The sequence below is a fragment of the Balaenoptera acutorostrata genome, chromosome 16 (assembly GCF_949987535.1).
Source record: "Balaenoptera acutorostrata chromosome 16, mBalAcu1.1, whole genome shotgun sequence".
NCBI classification, from domain to species: Eukaryota; Metazoa; Chordata; class Mammalia; order Artiodactyla; family Balaenopteridae; genus Balaenoptera; species Balaenoptera acutorostrata.
This window is the reverse complement of record NC_080079.1, coordinates 46,268,674-46,291,667: the sequence shown is the minus strand read 5'-3', so window position 1 is coordinate 46,291,667 and position 22,994 is coordinate 46,268,674. Positions and strand designations below refer to the sequence as shown.

Here is a 22,994-nt window from a genome sequence, read left to right as displayed (position 1 = left end):
TTAGTTGCTCCGTGGCATGCGGGATCTTCCTGGACCAGGGATCGAACCCGTGTCCCCTGCATTGGCAGGCAGACTCTTAACCACTGCGCCACCAGGGAAGTCCTAGAAAGGCTTTTAATAAGTGCTCTAGTAGACAGTGCTCATCCAGGTGCCAACATCTCAGAAGCCTCCCAATGATTTCCACCTCCAGCCATTTGAATCACCTGAGCTGAAGCCCTAAGTACATGGAATAGACAAGCCCTCCCTACTGTGCCCCATTCCAATTCCTGACCCAACAGAATTTATGAGCAAGAACTGTTCTTTTATATCACTTATTTGAGGGTGGTTTGTCATTCAGCAATAGATAACCAGGACAAAAATGCCAACTTTACCAAAACTGCCCTAGAGATCCAGTAAAATCCCAATGAAAATCTCAGCAGAAGAAATGGAGAAGCTGATCCTAAAATGCATTTTGAATCACGAGGGATGTGAATAGTCAGAACAATATTGTAAAAGAACAAAGTTGGAAAATCCACACTTCTTGATTTCAAAAGTTACTATGCAGCTACAGTCATCAATGTGGTGTGGTGTTAGCATAAGACATATAGGTCATTAGAACAGAATTCAGAGTCCATAAAAAACCTCTAGGGTCAGTTGATTTTCGACAAGGGTACAGAGACCTTTTCAAGGGGAAAGAACAGTCTTTTCAATGAATAGTGCAGGTCTGATTTTTAGAAGGGCTTACCAGGTTGGCCTTCAGCTGGCATCAAGGAATATGGCTTTTAAAGCTTTCCCTATGTGATATAAGGTTCTATCTGCTATGCCAGCCTGACTAGACTTTTTAAATAAACAATGTGATTTCAGTGAACACCTGCTTACCTTCTGGGAGCCTGGAGTTTTGGTGGGCAAAGGGTGCCTACATGGTTTAGCCCCTATTAAAACCCCTGCACTTTGCATTTCAAACAGGCTTCCCTGGGCAGAAACACTGTGCCTGTGTTCCTGCATTTCACTGTTGGAGGGAGAGTGAGCTCTGTGTGGCCCCTTCAGAGAGAGCTTCATGATTTCCTTCATGATCTGTCTTTTCCCCCTACTGAGGGAGCTGTGTATCTTTGCTGTGTCGCTATAATAAATCTTAGCTGTGAGTATGAACATATGCTTAGTCTGGTGAATTCTTCTATTGACACACTGAATGTGTGGGTGGTCACTGGACCACCTAAACCGGTGTATCAGGAGTGCTTACACAAGTGGTGTCACAACTGTTCCCCACAATATGTATATTAAGTTTACAATAAAGTCTTACATGCAACTCATAGTGATCTTTTGCACTAAAAAGATTTTAACAAAAGCAAGCAAATGATATGAGGAAGCATAGCTCAGAACCTGTACATGTGCCATCATAATAAAAAGCAACTTCCTCGGGCTTCCCTGGTGGCGCAGTGGTTGAGAATCTGCCTGCTAATGCAGGGGACACGGGTTCGAGCCCTGGTCTGGGAAGATCCCACATGCCACGGAGCAGCTGGGCCCGTGAGCCACAATTGCTGAGCCTGCGCGTCTGGAGCCTGTGCCCCGCAACGGGAGGGGCCGCGATAGAGAAAGGCCCGCGCACCGCGATGAAGAGCGGCCCCCGCTTGCCGCAACTGGAGAAAGCCCTCGCACGAACCGAGGACCCAACACAGCCAAAGATAAATAAATAAATAAATAAATATTAAAAAAAAAAAAAAGCAACTTCCTCCTGGGGTAAGAAAGGCACATCCCTCCCTCTACAACAGTAGAACCTAAGAGAGCGCTAAGTTTTTTAAAAAATGTATCTTATTATACAAAAATGCCTCCAAATGCTAGAACTTTTAGGTGAATATTCCCTCTTCCTATTAGTTCAGTTCATTTACAATTTAAAACCACATTCTTACATATATAACAGGATAATGAGAGCAGAAATTTAAATGTAACATGATACAAATAAGTGATAAAACACTATTAGGTTATCATCAATACACTATTGTGTTACAAATTATTTCTATTACCCAAAACGTCAGCTGTCCACAAATTTTCAGTTATCACTACTACTGAAAAAACTCCTGGTCAAAGTGTATCAATATACAGTTTAGGAGTTTGCAGATGTAAGTACAAAAAATTTTTTTTTTAGAAATGACTAGTTATCTATGCAGATGAATTTTTACAAGTGAAATTAGATGAATCTCTACCTGCTGCCCTGTTTGTACAACACAACTGTCGGAATAGTCAAAGAGAAGCACTGTAAAAAATTAGAACTTTCACAAATAATCTGAATTACATTTTAGGGCTATTTAACTGCAATTAAACTTCTGCTTTAAAGAAAATTTTCGGCAGTCATAGTTTACATTGATAGAGTGCTAGAAGTATACTTTTAAAATTCATGTTTGTTATTTTATTATATTAATAATCACAAAAGATTTAAACTAAAAAGATAAGTGCTGTATCTTAACAGACCAAAGTCAACTAAAAAGATAAGTGCTGTATCTTAACAGACCAAAGTCAACAATTTGAATACACTGAAGCTATATGGCCGTGGCTAGAGTATTAATCACATTTTCCATGGCTAGTCCTAATAAAAATGAGTAACAGGACCAATGATTCTACTGCAGAACTCAAATTTTAAAACATTGGACTGGACTGGACTCTGAATCCAGTTCAAATTGACTACCAACAAATAGACAGGATATAAATAGCTTCACCAAGAATCTCTCTTAATCCGAGAGGAAAATTCATTTCCCCAATCTTTCCACCTTAAAAATACAGAACTGTTAGAGAGCAGGATTCTGTGAAACATCAATGACTGGAATCATGTACAAAGAAGATAAACATATCATTGTGATAAAATAATGAGAAATGAAAAACTACATGTGGTATTGTTTTTATCATTAAGTTTAAAAAAAAGTTACTCTTATTTATTTTGGGCTGCATTGGGTCTTCGTTGCTGCGCACGGACTTTCTCTAGTTGCGGCGAGCAGGGGCTACTCTTCATTGCGGTGCATGGGCTTCTCGTTGTGGTGGCTTCTCTTGTTGCGGAGCACGGGCTCTAGGCGCACAGGCTTCAGTAGTTGTAGCACGTGGGCTCAGTAGTTGGGGCTCGCGGGCTCTAGAGCGCAGGCTCAGTAGTTGTGGTGCACGGGCTTAGCTGCTCCGCGGCATGTGGGATCTTCCCGGACCAGGGCTTGAACCCGTGTCCCCAGCAATGGCAGGTGGATTCTTAACCACTGCACCACCAGGGAAGCCCCAAAAGTTACTCTTCTGAATATTAACTCTTAGGGTTGCCCTGGTGCTCTGTGTTTGTGTTCCTCACCTAATACTTTTTGATCCTTTGAAATTGCTTAATTGACAAAGTAAATTTAAAATTTTCCCTAACAGAGTTCATGGAGGGGTGGGGGTATAATGTAAAGCAAAAATGAATAATTGTATATGATTTACATATGCATGTGTAAAGCTTGTTCAGGAATTAGAGATAGTTGGGGGGGATGAGGGTGAGGTTACCCCTTACAGCCTGTATCATGGATTTATTGTATGTGGCAGTTACGAGTGTTCAGAATCCAAGACTTCAAGAGGTAGGACTGTAAAACTCCAAAAGACTATCCATTTTCCTCACTCCCAGGAGGTCCTTAAATTAATGGTTGATCTAAGGAGGAAGGTCCTTGGCTTCGGATTTACAGTTAGGTAACTGATGTAACCTTTGTTAGAATTAAACAAAACAACAAACCCAAAATACTGATCTGGCTGATCATTATGCCATTGCTGAACTTCTAAGATTTTTAAATTAATTATGAGAACTTGTGCTCACTCAAGAGAGTGGTTGTACAATTCAGATGTAAGCAAAGGCAAACAGAGTTAGAGTGTTAGGTAAGTTTCAAAACTTTAATACAGAAAAAAAAAGACATTTCCAAAAATAAATGCCACACAAAAGTTTTTTAAAAAGTGAAAGATATTCAACAAACAAAACCCTTTATTATCAAAATATACTAAATACTTAAATCTAATGATGTTGAGTGTTCAAATTCTGGGCCAATGTAGCTTATAATAACATAGTAGTATTCTTCATGATATGGCTGTTTCAAGACATCACTTAATATAGTTACTTTTTAAACCTATATTTTCTTAAACATCCATCTCACAATTCATTTAATTATTTTACATTCATTTATAAAAACACATTTTTTAACAATGGGTTATTTTGTGCTTTAATAATAATGAACCATGGTAAAATACTTAAGTGATTTACATTCTTTGCTAATGACTACACCCATAACAGATTTTTGCACACTTAAACAGATACTGAAATAATCAGAAGAGCTACAACTCTTCTTAAAAATGACACTCAAGTTTGGTAAGCATGCTAATAATTAGAGATTTTTTTTTCCAAGTTAAAACATTAGAACTTTCTAGCTTTCTTTAAAATCTGCAAAGATAACCTGCTCATTTAAATCATTTTAACTGACAATTTATAATACAGAGGGAAAGTGTCATTTTAGAATTTTCTGTATAACTTCTACGGTAAAAAATGGATGTCCTCTTTCAAACTGTGATGGCACTAAAATTCTGTTTTAGAAATTCTAGATTTTAAAATGTTAAGAAATAAAACGTCAGTTATATCTAGAGGGGCATTTTAATGAATTAACCTAATTATTCTTCAGGTCTATAAAGACTTTTCTTCAATGTAGGTGACACTGTCTTACATTCATCTCAGTACCGTAGAAAATAATTCATTTTAGATGTGATCCAAGACAAATGCCAACATATCCTAAATTCTCTTCAATAAGAAGGGACCAGTGTATATCATCCTCTAGATTGACAATTTAGTAAACAGATATCAATAGAAACCTAAAGCAATAAAATTTATATAATTAATGGTGACTAGTGCCAAATACAACAGACTTCATCCTTACAATTTGGAATTAATTTCCATACAAAATTTTATATAGAGTATTGATCCTTACTTATAAAGTAATTTTTTATCTTTTTAAGTAATCAAGACAAATATTAGAAAAAGCATTTTATTTAAATGGAAAAAGCTACATTAAGATCTGTAAAAGGTGTCAATATAATATTGCCTATACAGAAAAAAATTCAGATGTGAATAGCAACAAATAAAAGTTACACGTCTTCCTACTTAGCAGTGCAATTAATTCACATTGTAATAAAGTTAAGTCAAGTATAACAAAATCAAAACAAGTGTTTCTCCATAATCAGTATACTGAGAATTACAGTGTAAAGATCATTTCAGGTTTAAGAAATCTGCAATCAATCTACAGAATACCCTAAGACAAGGGAGACGGACAGTTAATTCATTTCATTATCAGCTGTTGGGTTTTTTCAATACTGTTCACAGGAAAAAAGTAACGAGTTGACATACATGTAAATAGAATATATTTAGTCTATACAGTAAAAAAATACAAATTATAAAGTGAGCTAACAAAGAATGAAATCTGAATACAGATTTATATAACTGACGACATCTTAGACAACACATACAGTATTTTTCATGTAAAAACATCTAGTTTCAGCAAAAAATAATTTGGTTGCTTTTCAGATGCATTGTAGATCTTGTAAGCTGAAGATGCAGATGTCCAAGTATCTTAAAAACCATAATAAATGTCTTTCTCAATGCATACAAAATGATAAATGCTCTCATCACAGTCTCAAGAATATTTTTGGAAGTTTGTTTTGTCTTGCTTCAGAAATACATTTAAAATGGGTAAAAATCAAAGGATTTCATGGTACAATGAAACAGTAAACAGTGCTCGATTTACTGCTAATGTTGAAAAAAACCTAGATTTTACAGTACTCTGGTATATATGAAATTTTTTTTGATTTTACATTGCATATTTCTGAGTCCATTCTCTTGCGTGTCTGTTGTATCTGTAGACATACAAAAGGGATACAGTAAAAACATACAAATTAAATCTTTTAGAAGATCTGTCTATGTAAAACTGTATACCTTTTTTATGCTTAACTGCAATAATCATACATATACCAATTATTGGGTCAATGTGACTTAGGTTCATGCATAAATAAAACAGAAAACATGAGCGATTTTTTAAACTAATGGATCTCTTTACAACCTATATGAAAACATACCTAAGTTATACACAACGAAATAAAGAAATCAATTTCTAATACAAATCTGTAAATGCCAACCCTGAATGAATGGTCATTATCTGTAAAATGCAAATGAATCAATGGTGCCAGCAAGATGTAGCACCTTGAAAATCAGGTCAGTTTAGGGGTAGTTAAGGATAACTTTTCCTGGGAGAAGGTAAGGAATATGATATTCAGTAATTTCCAATTATCAACTTTTTAAATTTTAAATTTACTACTTAGAATTATAGATAGTTTGATAGTTACTATCAAAAAACATGCATACTATGTAAATGCAGAACAAGTACTATTAAATAGTAAAGGATGAAACAACAAGTGGGAAGGGATGAGATTTTTTGTAAAAGGAGTAACAGAATTTAAAAAGAAAGGTTTACTCCACTGGAAAGATAAACTTAACATAAACACAATAAGCATAACTAAATGTACTTCAATACATTGATAATACTTATGTTTTGGCAGACTACATAGAAATGCACCCAAATAGAAACTAATATAAGCAAACACTTACTTTTCTTTGTCTGATTTATAGATTTGTGCAATATCTGGTACTAAGGGGTCATCTGGATTAGGGTCACAAAGCAGAGAACATATGGACAATAAAACTAGATTTAAAAGAGAACATCATATTAAGTAATGAGCTTTCTACTCTATATGAATTACACATGTGAAAATAATTTTACTGAATAGACAATAAACTTATAAAGAAAAAAACAAAATGAACACATTAAATTACATTTGAGATTAATTTTGGTTGGCAGCAAATATCTTTAATTTTTTTAATTACAAAATTACCATACAGTGTATATAATACAAAATTATTATCACTTTTGCAATTTTAAATTCTATTTGAATTTCTATTTATTTTTAAAATGTGAATCTCCAAAGTAGCTATTAACTTTTAAACTCAAGAGTTCTCTACAAAAATATTTTTTAGGTAACACACATATACCCTGGATGGTACATAGTTGGAAAAATATTAGAATAGCATCCTAACTTTAGATGTTTCTTAGAGATACTTTTTTACTTTAATAAGAAAACTGTCCACTTTTTATTCTACTTTAATGCAGAAAATCTGTGTCCTAAACAGTTCAAGGTAAAGCAATCAAATTACAGTTAACAGTTCAAACCGCTTTGGGAGATGGAGCTCATGCACTGTTTTACTTGGGCTTAGAGCTAAAGAAGGAAGATTTGTAAGATTATTTTCAATGAATTTTTTCTATTCCATGTACATTATTTGTAGCAAATGCATTTAAAAATAATAGGCACAGCTATCATTACATAACTTGTATATTTTTAAATATAAATGAAAATTGATAAATTATAGTAGTTGTTTCTTGCATGTTGTATCAAAATACTAATGCAAATAGCTACACTTAAAAAAACAAACAACTAAGTATCTGAAAAAGAAGGGAACAAGGACACTGGTTCCTCATTTGTCTGCTTCCATGCCACCACTTCTGAGGGGATACGTGGAATTTTTGGAACAACATTCCATCTTCACCTTCCTCTACTATGTTCCTTTATCTTTTCCTACTCTTACAAATCCAAAGGTGAATTTATAAGGAAGGCAGAGTTGATTCTTAAATGACTTTGGAAAGGGGGTGCTACGGGCTAACAAAAACTAATATTTAATTCATCTTTTTAATCTTTCATCTGCCCAATGGAATTTCAAGCCTGTATATTAAACCAACTGGGGAAGTTATCTGGGCTCACACCTCCAGAAAGTTTCCAAACTAAACTCATGATAAAAAGCAAAATAAGACATTTAAAATATTAAAAAGTGAAAAATGTACAAATAAAAAAAATATAAGCTACTTTATAAAATAGGCAAGAGGGAAGTTCCTCTTCTCCCCACTCCTGCTGCCAAGAGCCCTGTGCCCTGATTTCACTATTATGCACACAAATCAAATGTTTTCAGATAAGGAAAAAGATAACAATATATAACATTCATTTGAATGCTTACTATGTGCTAGTTGCATAGTAACCATATGTGGTAATACTATTATAATCCCCATTTGACATATGAGGAAACTGAGGCTGTTTGAAACTGTTCTTAAAGGACAGTTTCTAGAAGCTAACAAAACTATTTTTTATAAAATGCTACCAATGGCAGAAGGTAAGTGTTCAACATCTGGCAGTCTGCGCTCTCTAAGTATTTAGCTGCATATGCTAAATGAATTTCATTTTGTGATCCTATTCCAGGAAAGAGAATATTAATTTGAAAAACCCTATGACACAGTATCTTTCCTATATCTAGTGTGTAACAGTTATATTATGTGAAAGATTTTTAAAAGGACACTAGAATCTACATGAACATTTTATAGGGATATGTTAGATCAGAAAATTTGCCATTCATGAATAACTAACCGATCTGAAGGGCTGTTACTTATCTAATACTTGAAATAATCATGGCTATGGACACTGCTTCCTCTAAACCTTATCAATTTTTAAAACAAGTTATATATTCAGGTAGCATTTACTTAAAAAAAATTTTTTTAATAATCAAGGATTCCTCCCCCAAATCCTTCAAGAGAAACAGTTTTCTTAAATTTTATAAAAAGGGGAAACTACCAAGTTACTTTCAGGGGTAGATGGCTCTAACTCAAAACAATAACTCGGGCTCTCTTCTGTTAGAGAAACAAGACAAAATTAAGAGGCTGGCAAAGCAAATAACATTAGCTAGTGAAACAAACGGCTTCAGATGCCCTATATACACATCTCATAATTTAGCAAAGAATAATGCTATGCAACTGTGAAAGTTGAGAATCTGCATGGATTATGTATCAGTCCTTACAATGATGCTACTGATTATTTGAAGTTTAGACTAACATGCTATATATACTACATTATTCTAAAGTGTGAAATATGTCTTTCATTTTTTTTGGCCACACCATGCAGCTTGTGGGATCGACAAGGGATTGAAGCTGGGCCCTCGGCAGTGAAAGCATGGAGTCCTAACTACTGGACTGCCAGGGAATTCCTGTCTTTCATTTTAAATCATTTACTTTATCTGCCAATCTGACATTTCCTCTGACATGAAGTAAAGGAGATGTAAAGCTTTACTCATCATGTCAATAAATAATTCCATTTAATGAATGGGACATCTGGTCCTAAAATCTTATTTTTACTTCTGTGTGTCTCTCTCTCTGTCCCTGTCTCTTTTTAAAGATAAAGCCCAAACTAAAGGGGTGAAATGTCAACAGTCTTATCCCCAAATTCCTAGTTCTAACATTTTAAATTTCTCTCATTTCATCATTTAGATCTGCCCATCAACCCCCCAAGCAAGAGTAATATAAAAGCTATGAAAGGAAAGCAAAAGCAAAGCAGAAGAAAACACAGTAGATTGGTTTTTTTAAACTTTGGTCCCTAAGATATTTCTGCTGTATTTTTCCTGTCTCACTGTTATCAACTGTTACAAATCTGATAAATGAAATTACCTTTTGATACAGTCAGAGCTGGTGACCATTGTGACCTCAGGATATCAAGACAAATACTTCCATTACTGTTTATGTTTGGATGGTAAATTTTTGTTGTGAAAGCAATCTAAACATAAAACAAAACAAAACAAAACAAAACTGTGACAATCCATGAACTATGAAAGCAAACAGAACCAATTTGCTCTAGGGTAAAATGTCCTCAATTTTATGTGATCTTAGAGGAGAAATGTATTCAACACAAACTGGATGAGCATCTACTTTATGTGCAGGTAGCTTTAGCTACTGATAATGTGAAAGCAAAGTCAGTTTCCTGCTCTCCCCAACCCCAAGGAATTGAGGAGTATTTTGGAAAGTGTGATAAATAAGTCTGTAATAGGTGGTATGACTGGTTGAGTAGCACCTGAAGTAATTAACCATGGCTTTCATCAACCCTCAAAGCAATCCTTTTCTTAATTTGATTATCAACTGACACCTGGATCTAGAAATAGGCTGCTGACCTTATTCCAGAGGAAAGTTGAGGGGCCCCAGCTTATTACCTGCCCTAACAAATCCACCAAGAATTCTAATCTTCCACGAGAGTTGTTACATCGTTTCAAATGTAATGTTAATTAGGTGTTTTTAAAAATCTAAAGTAATTATTTCCTCAGTGACAGAATTTGTTAATGATTTTCTCCCTCATTGACACCCCCATCATTTGTTGGCTTCCTCTTTAGATCTAAGCTAAATTTAATAAGAATGTGTTTTAATCTTTCCTACACTAAATAAAAGGACTATGTCATATTTACTTTTGTATTCCCCAATGCAACAGAACATGGTAGGTGCTCAATAAATGTTTGTTAACACTTAAAAACTGAGAGAGAAGGGTCAACCTAGGAAAGATAATCCCCTGAATGGAAGAGTCTAACTCTTGACCATAAAAACTTCCCAAACTACACATATCTAATGCAGAGGGAAAGACAGGTAGGAAAGCTAATTTCTAGCCTAACAGATACTGCCTTCTGTTTACAGACATAATATTTGAGTAAGAAAGCATATTTTAGATTCACTGGTTTTACAGAACAGTTTGAACATGCCAACCTACCCACGGTCTTTTCATGAAAATATCTCTGGATAGAGAGTAAAACCCCTGACACAGGAGTCACGTCAATCATAAAAATAAAAATACCTTTGGTGGTTTAAAAGGATAGTCTGTCGGAAAATGTACAGTGAGAAAGAAGACTCCACCTTGATATGCGCTATCAGGCTGAAATTACAAAATAATCACATCAGTGTTTGATTACTATATTTATTATTAGTCACCCAAGATGATTCCCTCCAAATATACCAGTTTGAAAAAAATGCCATCATTTTGTCATAAGTTCAAATCATTTACCTTAAAAACAGGTTTCTCTTTGCAGGCATGAAGGCGGACTTTCCAACAATCATGCCAACATCATAGTTTAAAACAAACAAAAATAGGACATACACAGTGGAGTGGTGTGACTTGCCCAAACAAATCTGTTTATGAGTATAGACTGTTAAAGATCAGTAAACACACAAGACTGCTGTGAGAAAAGAATAATTTTCTGTAGCAGTAATCAGTATAAAAGAAAAGGGTTGGGGCTAGTGTTTTTCTTCTTAATTATAAAACTTAAGTTCTCATGGTCCTTTAAGGGGCAAGAATAGAGATGAACTGAAAGGACCAACTTATGAAAAGAAAAGGCTAAGTGACACTGTTACATAATTTAGAGCTCAAATCTTCACTTAGTAACAGTTTACAAAACAACGTGGAAAATGCAAAAAAGCCCCAAACAAAACTAGATAAATTCAGTTTCATAGAATTATCAAATTAGGAATCAAATTTACAAGAGGAATTTAAGCTTGGCCATATCTCTTTATAGCAATTAGGAAATACTTATAATGTTACAAGCAAGAAAAAAAAAGGATGATTAAAAAAAGGGAAAAGGGGGAAAAAAGTAGCAAAAATATCTTAAATTCTATTTTCATTCATTTATATTTAATTAAAAGTATCATGTATATTAACATTTTGGTAATAATAGCAAGGCTATCATTACTTTCTCCTTAAGTTTCTACATATACATTAGAGGACTGTACTGTATAATTATTCTTACTATACACGTAGTTTAATTCTAGTTCATCAAAAATTATAAGGAATGTAGAAAATGTAAGTTAATTACAATCAACAGATATGGTCTTCTTAGATGTTCAAATTATATTATTGAGTGGCATATTTACATTACTACAATAAAGAGGGTATGAGTAACATAACTGTAACCATTTGCTACATGTGATTCACCTGAGAAATATTTGTGATGGGCTATAATTCAAATGGTAAGGGTGAGACTTGATATTATTTTGAAGGTTCTTGGTAAGCAATGAAAATCAAATAACTAGATTCTCATTAAAAGTTGTTAAGTAAATATGTTGCACTTCACCCTTTAAAAAACTAACTTAATAAAACAATTTAGTAATTTAAGACACTTGCTCAGGACTCCTGCTCTGAAAATTCAATAACTGTTGTATTTTTTAAAAGTTAAGCATGAGGCAATATGATTAAAAACTTTATGACTTACTAGATAAAGATCTTTCAAGTGAGGGAGGAGAGAATGATGTTAACGGGAACATGTTACTAATGCAGTCTTTACCCAGAAAGTAGATTTGAGCTGTCAGTGCCCATTCTTATGCAATCAGATTTTTGCCCACAGAAAGAAAAGTCATAACTGCTTCTCACGTGTAGAAAGAAATAATCTTAACAAAGGTAATAAGTATTAAGAGAAGCCAGTCATAGAATAGCAGGTAATTCTGAGTTCAGGACAATGCAACAAAAGAGGCAAATTCATGATGTGGCAACAATAGAGCCATTGCAATATTTTATCCGTTTCTCTCACACACAGGAACAGTGATGAAACTTACTGCAAATTGGTACTTGTTACTTGTAGGAATTCCATTACTGGGTTAATTAGACTTATTTCTAACCTACTAAAATGTTGATGTGAGAGTAATTACACTTAGTTCTGAACAACTGACTTCCTGTGTTTAAAAAAAGATAAACACGCAGCCTGGTTGCAAATTGTGGGTGATTCATTATTATGCATAATGATCAAGGATTTGGCAAAGTATTGTAAATGTGTTCCCAGCAAGTATTTGCCATCAGGGCTCTAGAAAATCATCATAAATCCTTTACTCATATTTTGCTTTCTGAATGATTCAGAGTACAAGAAAATTCAACCCTAGCCACAAACATCTGATCAAAGGTGAAATGCCAAGAATGAAGGATGGCTGAGGGGATTAATTTCACACAAATGAATCATACTTACGGGCCCCATAATAGTTGCTTGCCAGTGGAACACTGAAACAAACAAAGGAGTTTTGGAGTCATTAACAAGTGTTCAAACCTGTATTATTAATGGTAGCAAAATCCTAGCAAGAGAGCAAAGCTTACAGTCATCTCCCACAGGTCCAGCCGAACAGTGAGCAGGTGGGTCGCGCTGTAGATCACTCAATTCCTGAAGCAAGGCAAAAATACTTAAGGTTAATTCTTTTCCAGTGAAACAAGCATAATAATCCATGAAGACACAAACTACTCATTTAAAAATCATTTTAGGCAGTTCTATTCACAATATGGACACATAAACTATACTCTGTCACTGATGGGTAGAAGAATATGGAATGAGGTATTAAATTCCTTCATGAGACAGCTCCAAACCCTGAAAAAATTAAATGGATTAAAAAATTTTTTTTCTTTAGCATCCCTAAGACAAACTATTTTTGAGTATCTATTATATGCAGGGTAACTTATGTAAATGCTAGGTGTATAATATATAAAAAACAGATCCTACTTCAACCAGTTTATAATCTAATTTGGGAGAGTGAAGGCTCAGAGAGAGATGGATATTTAAGGAACAACATGAAGGTTAAATGGAAAGAAAGGAGAGCAGTTGGGCCATATTTTAAAGGCTAGCACATTGATTCATATGCTCTTTTCTGCTCTCAAGGAAGCAAAGGAAGGATCATGGAAATGGCACAGCTTTAGTTGGCCAGTCCTAGGCTGGCATTCCAATCCTACCATAACTAGCTCTATGACTTTGGGGAAATAATTTACCTTCAGTTGGGAAGGAAAAGATCACCACCAACTATGAAAGGTGTAAATTCAATATAAAAGACTATATATTAGAACTGAAGAACCTAATTTAGTTACAAAGATAAGGGAATGTCTTTGAGAAAGTGACATTTCAGCTGAAATCAAAAGGATGAGTGGGAGTCAGTTTTGGGAGAAATGAGTAACGTGAGGCAGAGTGGCATAAGATGAGGATGAAAGAGTAGGCAGAGTCCAGGCAGAAAACTGAGAACAATATACACCATATTAAGGATTGGGGGTTTTATACCAAGTGCATTGGGAGGGGTTTTAAGAAGTAGCATAATCTGATTTAAAAGATGGCTCTGACTGGTCTATGTATTGAATGGATCACAGATGGGAAAGAGGAGAAGCTACCAGATTAGTTATTACAGGCTATAACAGGGGCTTGGACTGGAAAAGCGGCAGATAAAAAAGAGGATGGATCTGGGATATTGTGAAAGGCCTACTTATAACAGGATTGACGATGAATTACATGTACAGAGGAAGGAGAAAGGTCACAAATATATATGTCGAAGACTAGCAGCAGCTAATATTTACTCGATGTTTTACCATCTTAATAATCCTGAGAGGTAGGTGTTATTATGCTTCCCATTTTACAAATGAAGAATAAAGGTGACACGCTTCACTGTGTGCTCACAGAACTAGTATAGGGTGGAAATGGTATTCAAACCCTGGCAGTGGGACTTCTAGCTTTTCAGCTTCTACAGGTGTAGATACCATTTACTGAGATGCGGGAATATACTAGAAGACATGTTGATTTGGAAAGCAGATACACTGAATCTGTGATCCTTGTGAAATCAAAGGAAAATTTATTCAACATACAGGGCTAGAGCTTAAAAGAGAATTAGACTAGAAATCAGAAAAATCACTGTATATACCTGTTATTTAAAAACTGTGGGAATGCTGTAAACATTTTCATGGGAACACATGTAAACAAATACTGCACTCATCAAATCTAAGATGCCATCAATGGTAAATCACATCCTTATTTTATGTACTAATAATTAAGGAGAAACACTGTCAATTAATTTTAAGACACCAACAATTATAAGACATGTCCAGATTTTAGAAATGTTAAAATGAAAAAGATGTACACCTTAGAATCACTGCAATCAGTTCAGTGTCCTAATAGAGACAAACAAGGAGTAGGGAAAGGCTTTCCTAAGAAAGTGATATATGAGCTAAGTAACCGAGCCAAGTGCAAACTCAAGTCTCCTTCCAAGTCTTCGGGTCTTTTCCAGTATACCTCAGTACTTTTTGTTTTTGTTGTTTTTTCCCCACAGTTCCTGCTGTCCTTCTCTTCCTGACAAGAATTAACTAAACAGAGTTAGCAGCTTCTTTGGTCCCGGTATAGTTAAACAATAAAGAGGAAGATTTCAGTGATAGTGCTTAAAAAGCAAGGCTTTGAAGCTCAAGTCCAGGTGCCATCACTCATCTGCCTCATGATCTTGGGCAAAACTTTTTTTTTCCTCCTCTATAAGCCTCAGTTTTCTTTAATGCAAAGTGATATTGTGACTTTCATCCACAGTTTCTATGACAAACAAGAAAAATGATACATATGAAACATACAGCAGTCTCTGGCACATAGTAGGCATTCAAATAAATGTAAAGTTAATACAGGATTCCTAACCATCCAATTCTCTAGTAGCTGAATACAATTATTGAACCAGTTTAAATGATTGGGGGAGGAGCAGTTCCCAAGTCATAGCCCCATTTTATTTATTTATTTATTTTTGGCCTCACCAGGTGGCTTGTGGGGTCTTAGTTCCCCCACCAAGGATCGAACCTGGGCCCCCTGCAGTGGAAGCACAGAGTCCTAACCACTGGACGACCAGGGAATTCCCCATAGCCCCATTTTAGAATGACTGTGCTTTACTTAACTGTTTTCTAATTCGGTCTGTTAGGAGATTGCTTTTGAAAAGATTCATCATGTTGAGTTTTCTAAACATTAGTGTAAATGGGTAAATGGAACTTCTTGAGCCTTATTTTATTTTATTTTTATTTTTATTTATTTATTTATTTTTAAATCATTCAGGGCCACTTTGGACAGAGGCTCTGATTCTTTTAAATTTTTTTTTTTTTAATTTTACTTATTTATTTATAGCTGTGTTGGGTCTTCGTTTCTGTGCGAGGGCTCTCTCTAGTTGCGGCAAGTGGGGGCCACTCTTCATCGCGGTGCGCGGGCCTCTCACTGTCGCGGCCTCTCTTGTTGCGGAGCACAGGCTCCAGACGCGCAGGCTCAGCAATTGTGGCTCACGGGCCTAGTTGCTCCGTGGCATGTGGGATCTTCCCAGACCAGGGCTCGAACCCGTGTCCCGTGCATTGGCAGGCGGATTCTCAACCACTGCGCCACCAGGGAAGCCTATTTTTATTTTTTTAAGAGATAATTTTAAAAAATTTTTATTTATTTATTTAGGCTGTGCTGGGTCTTCGTTGTGGCATATGGGCTTGTCTAGTTGTGGCGTGTGGACTTCTCTAGTTGCAGCATGCAGGCTTAGTTGTGGTATGTGGGATCTTAGTTCCCCGACCAGGAATCGAACCCGGGTCCCCTGCATTGGGAGCACGGAGTCTTAAGCACTGGACCACCAGGGAAGTTCCTCTTGGCCCTTACTTTAACTAGACAACTAGTTAATAAGAAAATGATAGTCTCCTATGAAACAGAAACAGAATCACAGACATAGAGAACAGATTGGTGGTTGCCAAGGGGGAGGGAGTTGGGGGAGGGGTGGAGTGAGAGGTTGGGGTTAGCAGATGTAAGCTTTTTTTTTTTAATTTATTTAATTAATTAATTTATTTTTGGCTGCATTGGGTCTTCGTTGCTGTGCACAGGCTTTCTCTAGTTGCAGAGAGCGGGGGCTACTCTTCACTGCGGTGCGCGGGATTCTCATTGCAGTGGCTTCACTTGTTGCGGAGCATGGGCTCTAGGCGCACAGGCTTCGGTAGTTGTAGCGTGTGGGCTCAGTAGCTGTGGCTCATGGGCTCTAGAGCGCAAGCTCCGTAGTTGTGGCGCACGGGCTTAGTTGCTCCGCGGCACGTGGGATCTTCCCGGACCAGGGCTCGAACCCATGTCCCCTGCATTGGCAGGTGGATTCTTAACCACTGTGCCACCAGGGAAGCCCCAGATGTAAGCTTTTATATATAGAATGGATAAACAACAAGGTCCTACTGTATAGCACAGAGAACTATATTCAGGATCCTATGATAAACCATAATGGAAAAGAATATATATATATAAGAATGTGTGTGTAGGGACTTCCCTGGTGGCACAGTGGTTAAGAATCCACCTGCCAATGCAGGGGACATGGGTTCGAGCCCTTGTCGGGGAGGATCCCACATGCCGCGGAGCAACTAAGCCCGTGCACCACAACTACTGAGCCTGCGCTCTAGAGCCCATGAGCTACAACTACTGAGCCCATGTGCCGCAGCTACTGAAGCCCACATGCCTAGAGCCCGTGCTCCGCAACAGGAGAGGCCACCGCAGTGAGAAGCCCACGCCCAGCAATGAAGAGTAGCCCCCACTCTCCACAACTAGAGAAAGCCCGCGCGCAGCAATGAAGACCCAACACAGCCATAAATAAATAAATAAATAAATAAATTTATTAAAAAAAAATAATGTGTGTATATATCTATACATATATATATGTATAACTGAATCACTTTGTTGTATAGCAGTAATTAACACAACATTGTAAATCAACTACACTTCAATTAAATATAATTTAAGAAAAAGAAAATAATATCTAATTGTGGTTAAAAAACTGTAATGATTTGCATGTATATATTTTACGGAGTAATGTATATGTGAGTAAATCATACATAAATACATACAAATTTATTTTGTTTACTAATAAAAAAACCCAAAACCATGTTTTACATGAAATAGCCCTGAATTGTGTTCAAATTTCAAATGTCAGACTGTTCTTTCAAATCCCTTCAAAACAGTATAGAAAAATACTCATTATCATGTTCTTATATTTCTGTGCCCTGATTTTACCTCTTGATAGACGTTAGACCTAAGGATGAGAAAGATAAAATCTAACAACTGAACTCCTGCAAAGGCCAGGTTCTTTTTTTAAAAATAATTAATTAATTAATTTTATTATTATTATTTTTTTGGCTGCGTGGGTCTTAGCTGCGGTATGCAGGATCTTCGTTGCGGTATGCGAGATCTTTCGTTGTGGCATGCGGGGCTTCTCTCTAGTTTTCGCGTGTGGGTTTTCTCTCTCTAGTTGTGGTGCATGGGCTCCAGAGCATGTGGGCTCTGTAGTTTTGTGGAACACAGGCTCTCAAGTTGAGGCACACGGGCTCAGTAGTTGTGGCACATGGGCTTAGTTGCCCCACGGCATGTGGGATCTTAGTTCCCCGACCAGGGATTGAACCCATGTTCCCTGCATTGGAAGGGGGATTCCTTTTTTTTTTTTAATTAATTAATTTATTTATTTATTTTTTATTTTTGGCTGCACTGGGTCTTCGTTGCTGCGCAAGGGCTTTCTCTAGTTGCGGCAAGCGGGGGCTATTCTTTGTTGCGGTGTGCAGGCTTCTCATTGTCATGGCTTCTCTTGTTGCAGAGCACGGGCTCTAGGAGCGGGGGCTTCAGTAGTTGTGGCACGTGGGCTCAGTAGTTGTGGCTCGCGGGCTCTAGAGCACAGGCTCAGTAGTTGTGGCACACAGGCTTAGCTGCTTCGCGGCATGCGGGATCTCCCCGGACCTGGGCTCGAACCCATGTCCCCTGTATTGGCAGGCGGATTCTCAACCACTGTGCCACCAGGGACGCCTGGAAGGTGGATTCTTTACCACTGGACCACCAGGGAAGTCCCAAGGCCAGGTTCTTTTTTTTTTTTTTTTCTGAGGATTACAGTTGCCTTTACTTTGTCATTTTTATCACTTTCAATACTTTATTACTTGTTTTAGAGTGAACATACATTATATCACATATTATACATTATACATATACATCATAATCAGAATTTAAAAGCTTTGTTTTAATTTTTAAAAGGAAGGCAGGTGGGTAGGAAAAGTGAAGAGCTGGGAGCACAGAGCTGGACCTGCTAGGCTCCGTGCCTGGGCTCTGGGCAGTGAACTCACACAGCCTTTCTCCTTTTCTCAGGACCATGTTCTCTGTGAAGCCAAGGCCAGGTTCTTAAGTTGTCTATTTAAAGCTCACTTATAGGAAAGAGGCAGCTGATGGTACATCAAACATTCCTAATAGTCACATCAATCATTAAATTACTACTAATACTTACACAAGTGCTTTGGTGAGGAAACTTACGCATCCTAGACTTTTTTAGGAGGGTCTAAATTTCTAATGTTCTTTTTATCAAAATATGTGTCTGCTGCTATATTTAAGATGGATAACCAACAAGGACCTACTGTACAGCACAGGGAACTCTGCTCAATGTTATGTGGCAGCCTGAATGGCAGTTTGGTGGAGAAATGGATACATGTATATGTATAGCTGAGTCGCTTTGCTGTGTACCTGAAACTATCACAACACTGATAATCGCCAAACCTCAATATAAAATAAAAAGTAAAAAAAAAATAGGTCTGGAAATATGCCCTATTACACTGTTTGGAAATATGCAACTGAAACTATGGTGCGTATGCACAGACAGAATGACCAACAGAAAACAAAAGGCACAATACACACCCTCCCCTGCCTACAAAAATAGAGACCTTAAATTTGAAAAATGAAAAATTCTGAGTTGTGCTGAGGTGAAAATATAAAACAAACAAAAACTATAACCAAACAAATCAAAACCCCACCTTTTTGCTCTTAGTCTATTCAGAAGCTAGTATACTTTTAGACAAACACAAGAAATCAAGGACCACTTATACTTCTCCCTTCTGATTTAGTTTACTCAAAGTTTTTCAGAAATCACCCAATTACCTGATTTATGCTTTCTCTACCATAACTGGCATTCTTATTTATCTACTTCTAGCATCACAGCCACAAATGGAGTACTAAAAATAATTTAATGATTCTTATGTTATTTCAAAAGGAAATGCTAGGATCAGTAATCTCTCCTTTGCTCTTCTCTCCACTCTTTAAGAATTAACACTGAATTATACAAGTTGCTCAAGTCCATAGGATCCTCATAAGATCCAATTTATCCCATGCTGATTAACAGTTAAAGGGCTCAAAGACAAAGCATTTAAAACCATTCATTTTTTTTCCACATCTTTATTGGAGTATAATTGCTTTACAATTTTGTGTTAGTTTCTGTTGTACAACAAAGTGAATCAGCTATATGGATACATATATCCCCATATCCCCTCCCTCTTGAGCCTCCCTCCCACCCTCCCTATCCCACCCCTCTAAGTCATCACAAGGCATCAAACTGATCTCCCTGTGCTCTGCAGCAGCTTCCCGCTAGCATTCCATTCTACATTTGGTAGTGTATGTATGTCAATGCTACTCTCTCTCTTCGTCCCAGGCTTCCCCTTCCCCTTCTGTGTCCTCAAGTCCATTCTCTTTGTCTGCGTCTTTATTCCTGCGCTGCCACTAGGTTCATCAGTACCGATTTTTTAGATTCCATATATATGCGTTAGTATACGGTATTTGTTTTTCTCTTTCTAAAACCATTCATTTTTAATTAAGTATTGTGTGTGTGTGTTACAAAAGCAAAACAAAGCAAAACAGTGCTTTGTAGGGAAAAACAAGAGAGAGCAATGTATAAATAGTCAAACACCCATAAGGCCATTACCCAAACCAAACCACTATCACCGTATTAGAATACCTCCATCCATGGCTTTGGCGGGAAATAAGCATGTCACTTGCTGTTGGAGGGAGTGTTAGTTGAGATAGAACCTTTTGGAGGGAAATTTGGCAATAATTGTGAAAGTGGAAAATGCATATGATCTCTGATGCAGGAATTTCACCTCCTAGTAATAATCATCCAAACAGACAAAGATACATATATAAGGATGTTTAGTGAGGCATTTTGTATAATTATGAAAGACTGAGGATAACCTAAAGGCCCATCAATAAGGGAATGGTTCTATGACATAACCATACTATGAGATACTACAGCCACTAAAAAGAATGAGATATGTATATACTGACATCAAAGAACGTTGTATAAAAATAATATGGTTTTTTTTTAAATTTATTTATTTATTTTTGGCTGTGTTGGGTCTTCGTTTCTGTGCGAGGGCTTTCTCTAGTTGTGGCAAGCGGGGGCCACTCTTCATCGCGACGCGCGGGCCTCTCACTATCGCAGCCTCTCTTGTTGCGGAGCACAGGCTCCAGACACGCAGGCTCAGTAGTTGTGGCTCACGGGCCTAGTTGCTCCGCGGCATGTGGGATCTTCCCAGACTAGGGCTCGAACCCGTGTCCCCTGCATTAGCAGGCAGATTCTCAACCACTGCGCCACGAGGGAAGCCCAATAATATAGTTTTTGAGTGAAAAATGTATGTGGCAGAAGTATGCTCAATAGATCCCGTAATACTATACATGCATAGAAAATAAAAGAATACTCACCAAACTATTAACAGTAGTTATATCTGGCAATGGGCTGTCACTTTTTATTTATGTCTTTTACATTGTTTCAATTTTTTACAATAATTTTTTTCGACTTTTTAAATAAAAAATAATGGTTTTGCTCAGGTTCTTATGCATTTTAAGAGAGATGAAATGACACTGTTTTTTCCCCACTACATATATTATAAGCATCTTCTCTCTTTTTTATTAAAAATTTTTGCAAGACAAGGGAAGACTGAGGAACTATCACAGATTAGAGGACATATATATATACTAAGGAGACACAACAACTAAATCCAATGTGGGATCCCAGATTGGATCCTTGGACAGCAAAACAACAGTGGAAAAACTAGTAAAATCTAAATTAGGTCTGTAGTTTAGCTTACATTACTGTATCACTGTTACTTTCCTCATTTTGATAACTGTACAATGGTTATATACATTGTAAAAATTAGGGGAAATTAGGTGAAAGATATATGAGACCTTTCTGTATTATTTTTGCAAATTTTCTGTAAGACTAAAATTATTTCAGAATAAAAAATAATGTAAAACTTTTTTTTACATATTCCAAAACTTAATTCACTATTTTCCTTCCCAAGCTTGCTTCTTTTTCTGTGTTCCCTATATTTATTAATGGGATTATTAGTCTCCTAGTCACCAGGCTTATTTTGACTCCCCTTTCTCTAGTTCATCTTGTCAGAGGAAGAGTATAATATATTCTACCTTAATACCTATTACTTTACCTCAAAAATCTATTACAGTTCAACTATAATTGCTTCCCAATACTCTATGAATTACTTGCATAACAATCTTCTAAAAGCACAGCTCGGTTTATTTCATTTTTCTGCTTAGAAAATGTCAGTCGCTTCCCATTGCTTCTTTAAGACCAAACTCAGCCAACTCTTTTCATTATCTAGTCCTAACCCTACACTTTCAATTGGGTTCCCCCTTCACAAACATGCCCAGTAATTCTCCAAAGAATGCCCCTGGGTTTTCTAAAACACTTTCAGGAGGTCTGTGAGGTCAAAATTAATTTCATAATAAAACTAAGATATTTGCCTTTTTCACTCTCAATTATCTCATGGGTATACAGTGGAGTTTTCCAGTTTAAGAATATTTGATACTGTAACAGACTGAATGCATGAGCAGATGTGAGAATTCAACTGTCATTTATAAGCCTGACTATAATGAGATCTGAACACGTATAAAACAATGACACTCTACACTGACACTTTTGTTTTGGAATATACAGTTATCTTTAATAAAAATGTTATTATGTTAATATGCAATGGGTTTATTGTTATTTTTAAATTACTAAATATTTTTAAATTTCTGTTTTAATTTCTCATATAGTAAATATTAATACATATAGCCTATACAAACAAAAGCTCTTTGAGGCACTCAATACTTTTAATATAAGGGGGTCCCGAGACCAAAAAGTTTGAGAACCATCTAGTCAGGTCTAGCCTGCTTACTTGGATGTTCCCTATACATGGCTAAAGTTTTCTGACCTTCATCATTTTCCTTCTCTGAAAATAACCTTCCTTCTAACTCCCTGTGCCCAAATTTTATCCATTCTCCTCAACAGTGGCTGTCTTCTCAATGACCACTTTAAAAATATGAGTTTTGGAGTCAGACCTGGCCTTGCTACTGACCCTTACTAGCTATGTGACCTTGGGCAACTCACTTAACCTCTTGCTCAAGTGCCTCATATGGGAACATCACTGGAAGAACTATACTGAGAATTAAATGAAAACACATAAGTGAAGTAACTAGCTTAATACCTGGCATGTATAATAGATGCTCAAAAAATACTAATTTCTTCCTTCCCTTT

At 36.5% G+C, this 22,994-nt stretch overlaps 1 protein-coding gene across 2 annotated transcripts in view; it reads right to left on the bottom strand.

Moving 5' to 3' along the window:
• Nucleotides 1-4,986: 4,986 nt before the first annotated feature.
• Nucleotides 4,987-22,994, bottom strand: part of UBE2D1 (ubiquitin conjugating enzyme E2 D1) — a 40,062-nt gene continuing 22,054 nt past the window's right edge. The window contains exons 2-7 of one of the 2 annotated variants that reach the window (XM_057531198.1): nucleotides 12,985-13,048; nucleotides 12,860-12,891; nucleotides 10,708-10,785; nucleotides 9,543-9,648; nucleotides 6,614-6,707; nucleotides 4,987-5,865 (exon numbers count right to left, since the gene is read on the bottom strand). In XM_057531198.1, coding sequence (XP_057387181.1) covers nucleotides 5,820-5,865; nucleotides 6,614-6,707; nucleotides 9,543-9,648; nucleotides 10,708-10,785; nucleotides 12,860-12,891; nucleotides 12,985-13,048 — 420 coding nt within the window. In that variant the 3' untranslated portion in view covers nucleotides 4,987-5,819. The remainder of the gene's footprint in view (nucleotides 5,866-6,613; nucleotides 6,708-9,542; nucleotides 9,649-10,707; nucleotides 10,786-12,859; nucleotides 12,892-12,984; nucleotides 13,049-22,994) is intronic. The other variant, XM_057531199.1, reaches the window with a different exon arrangement.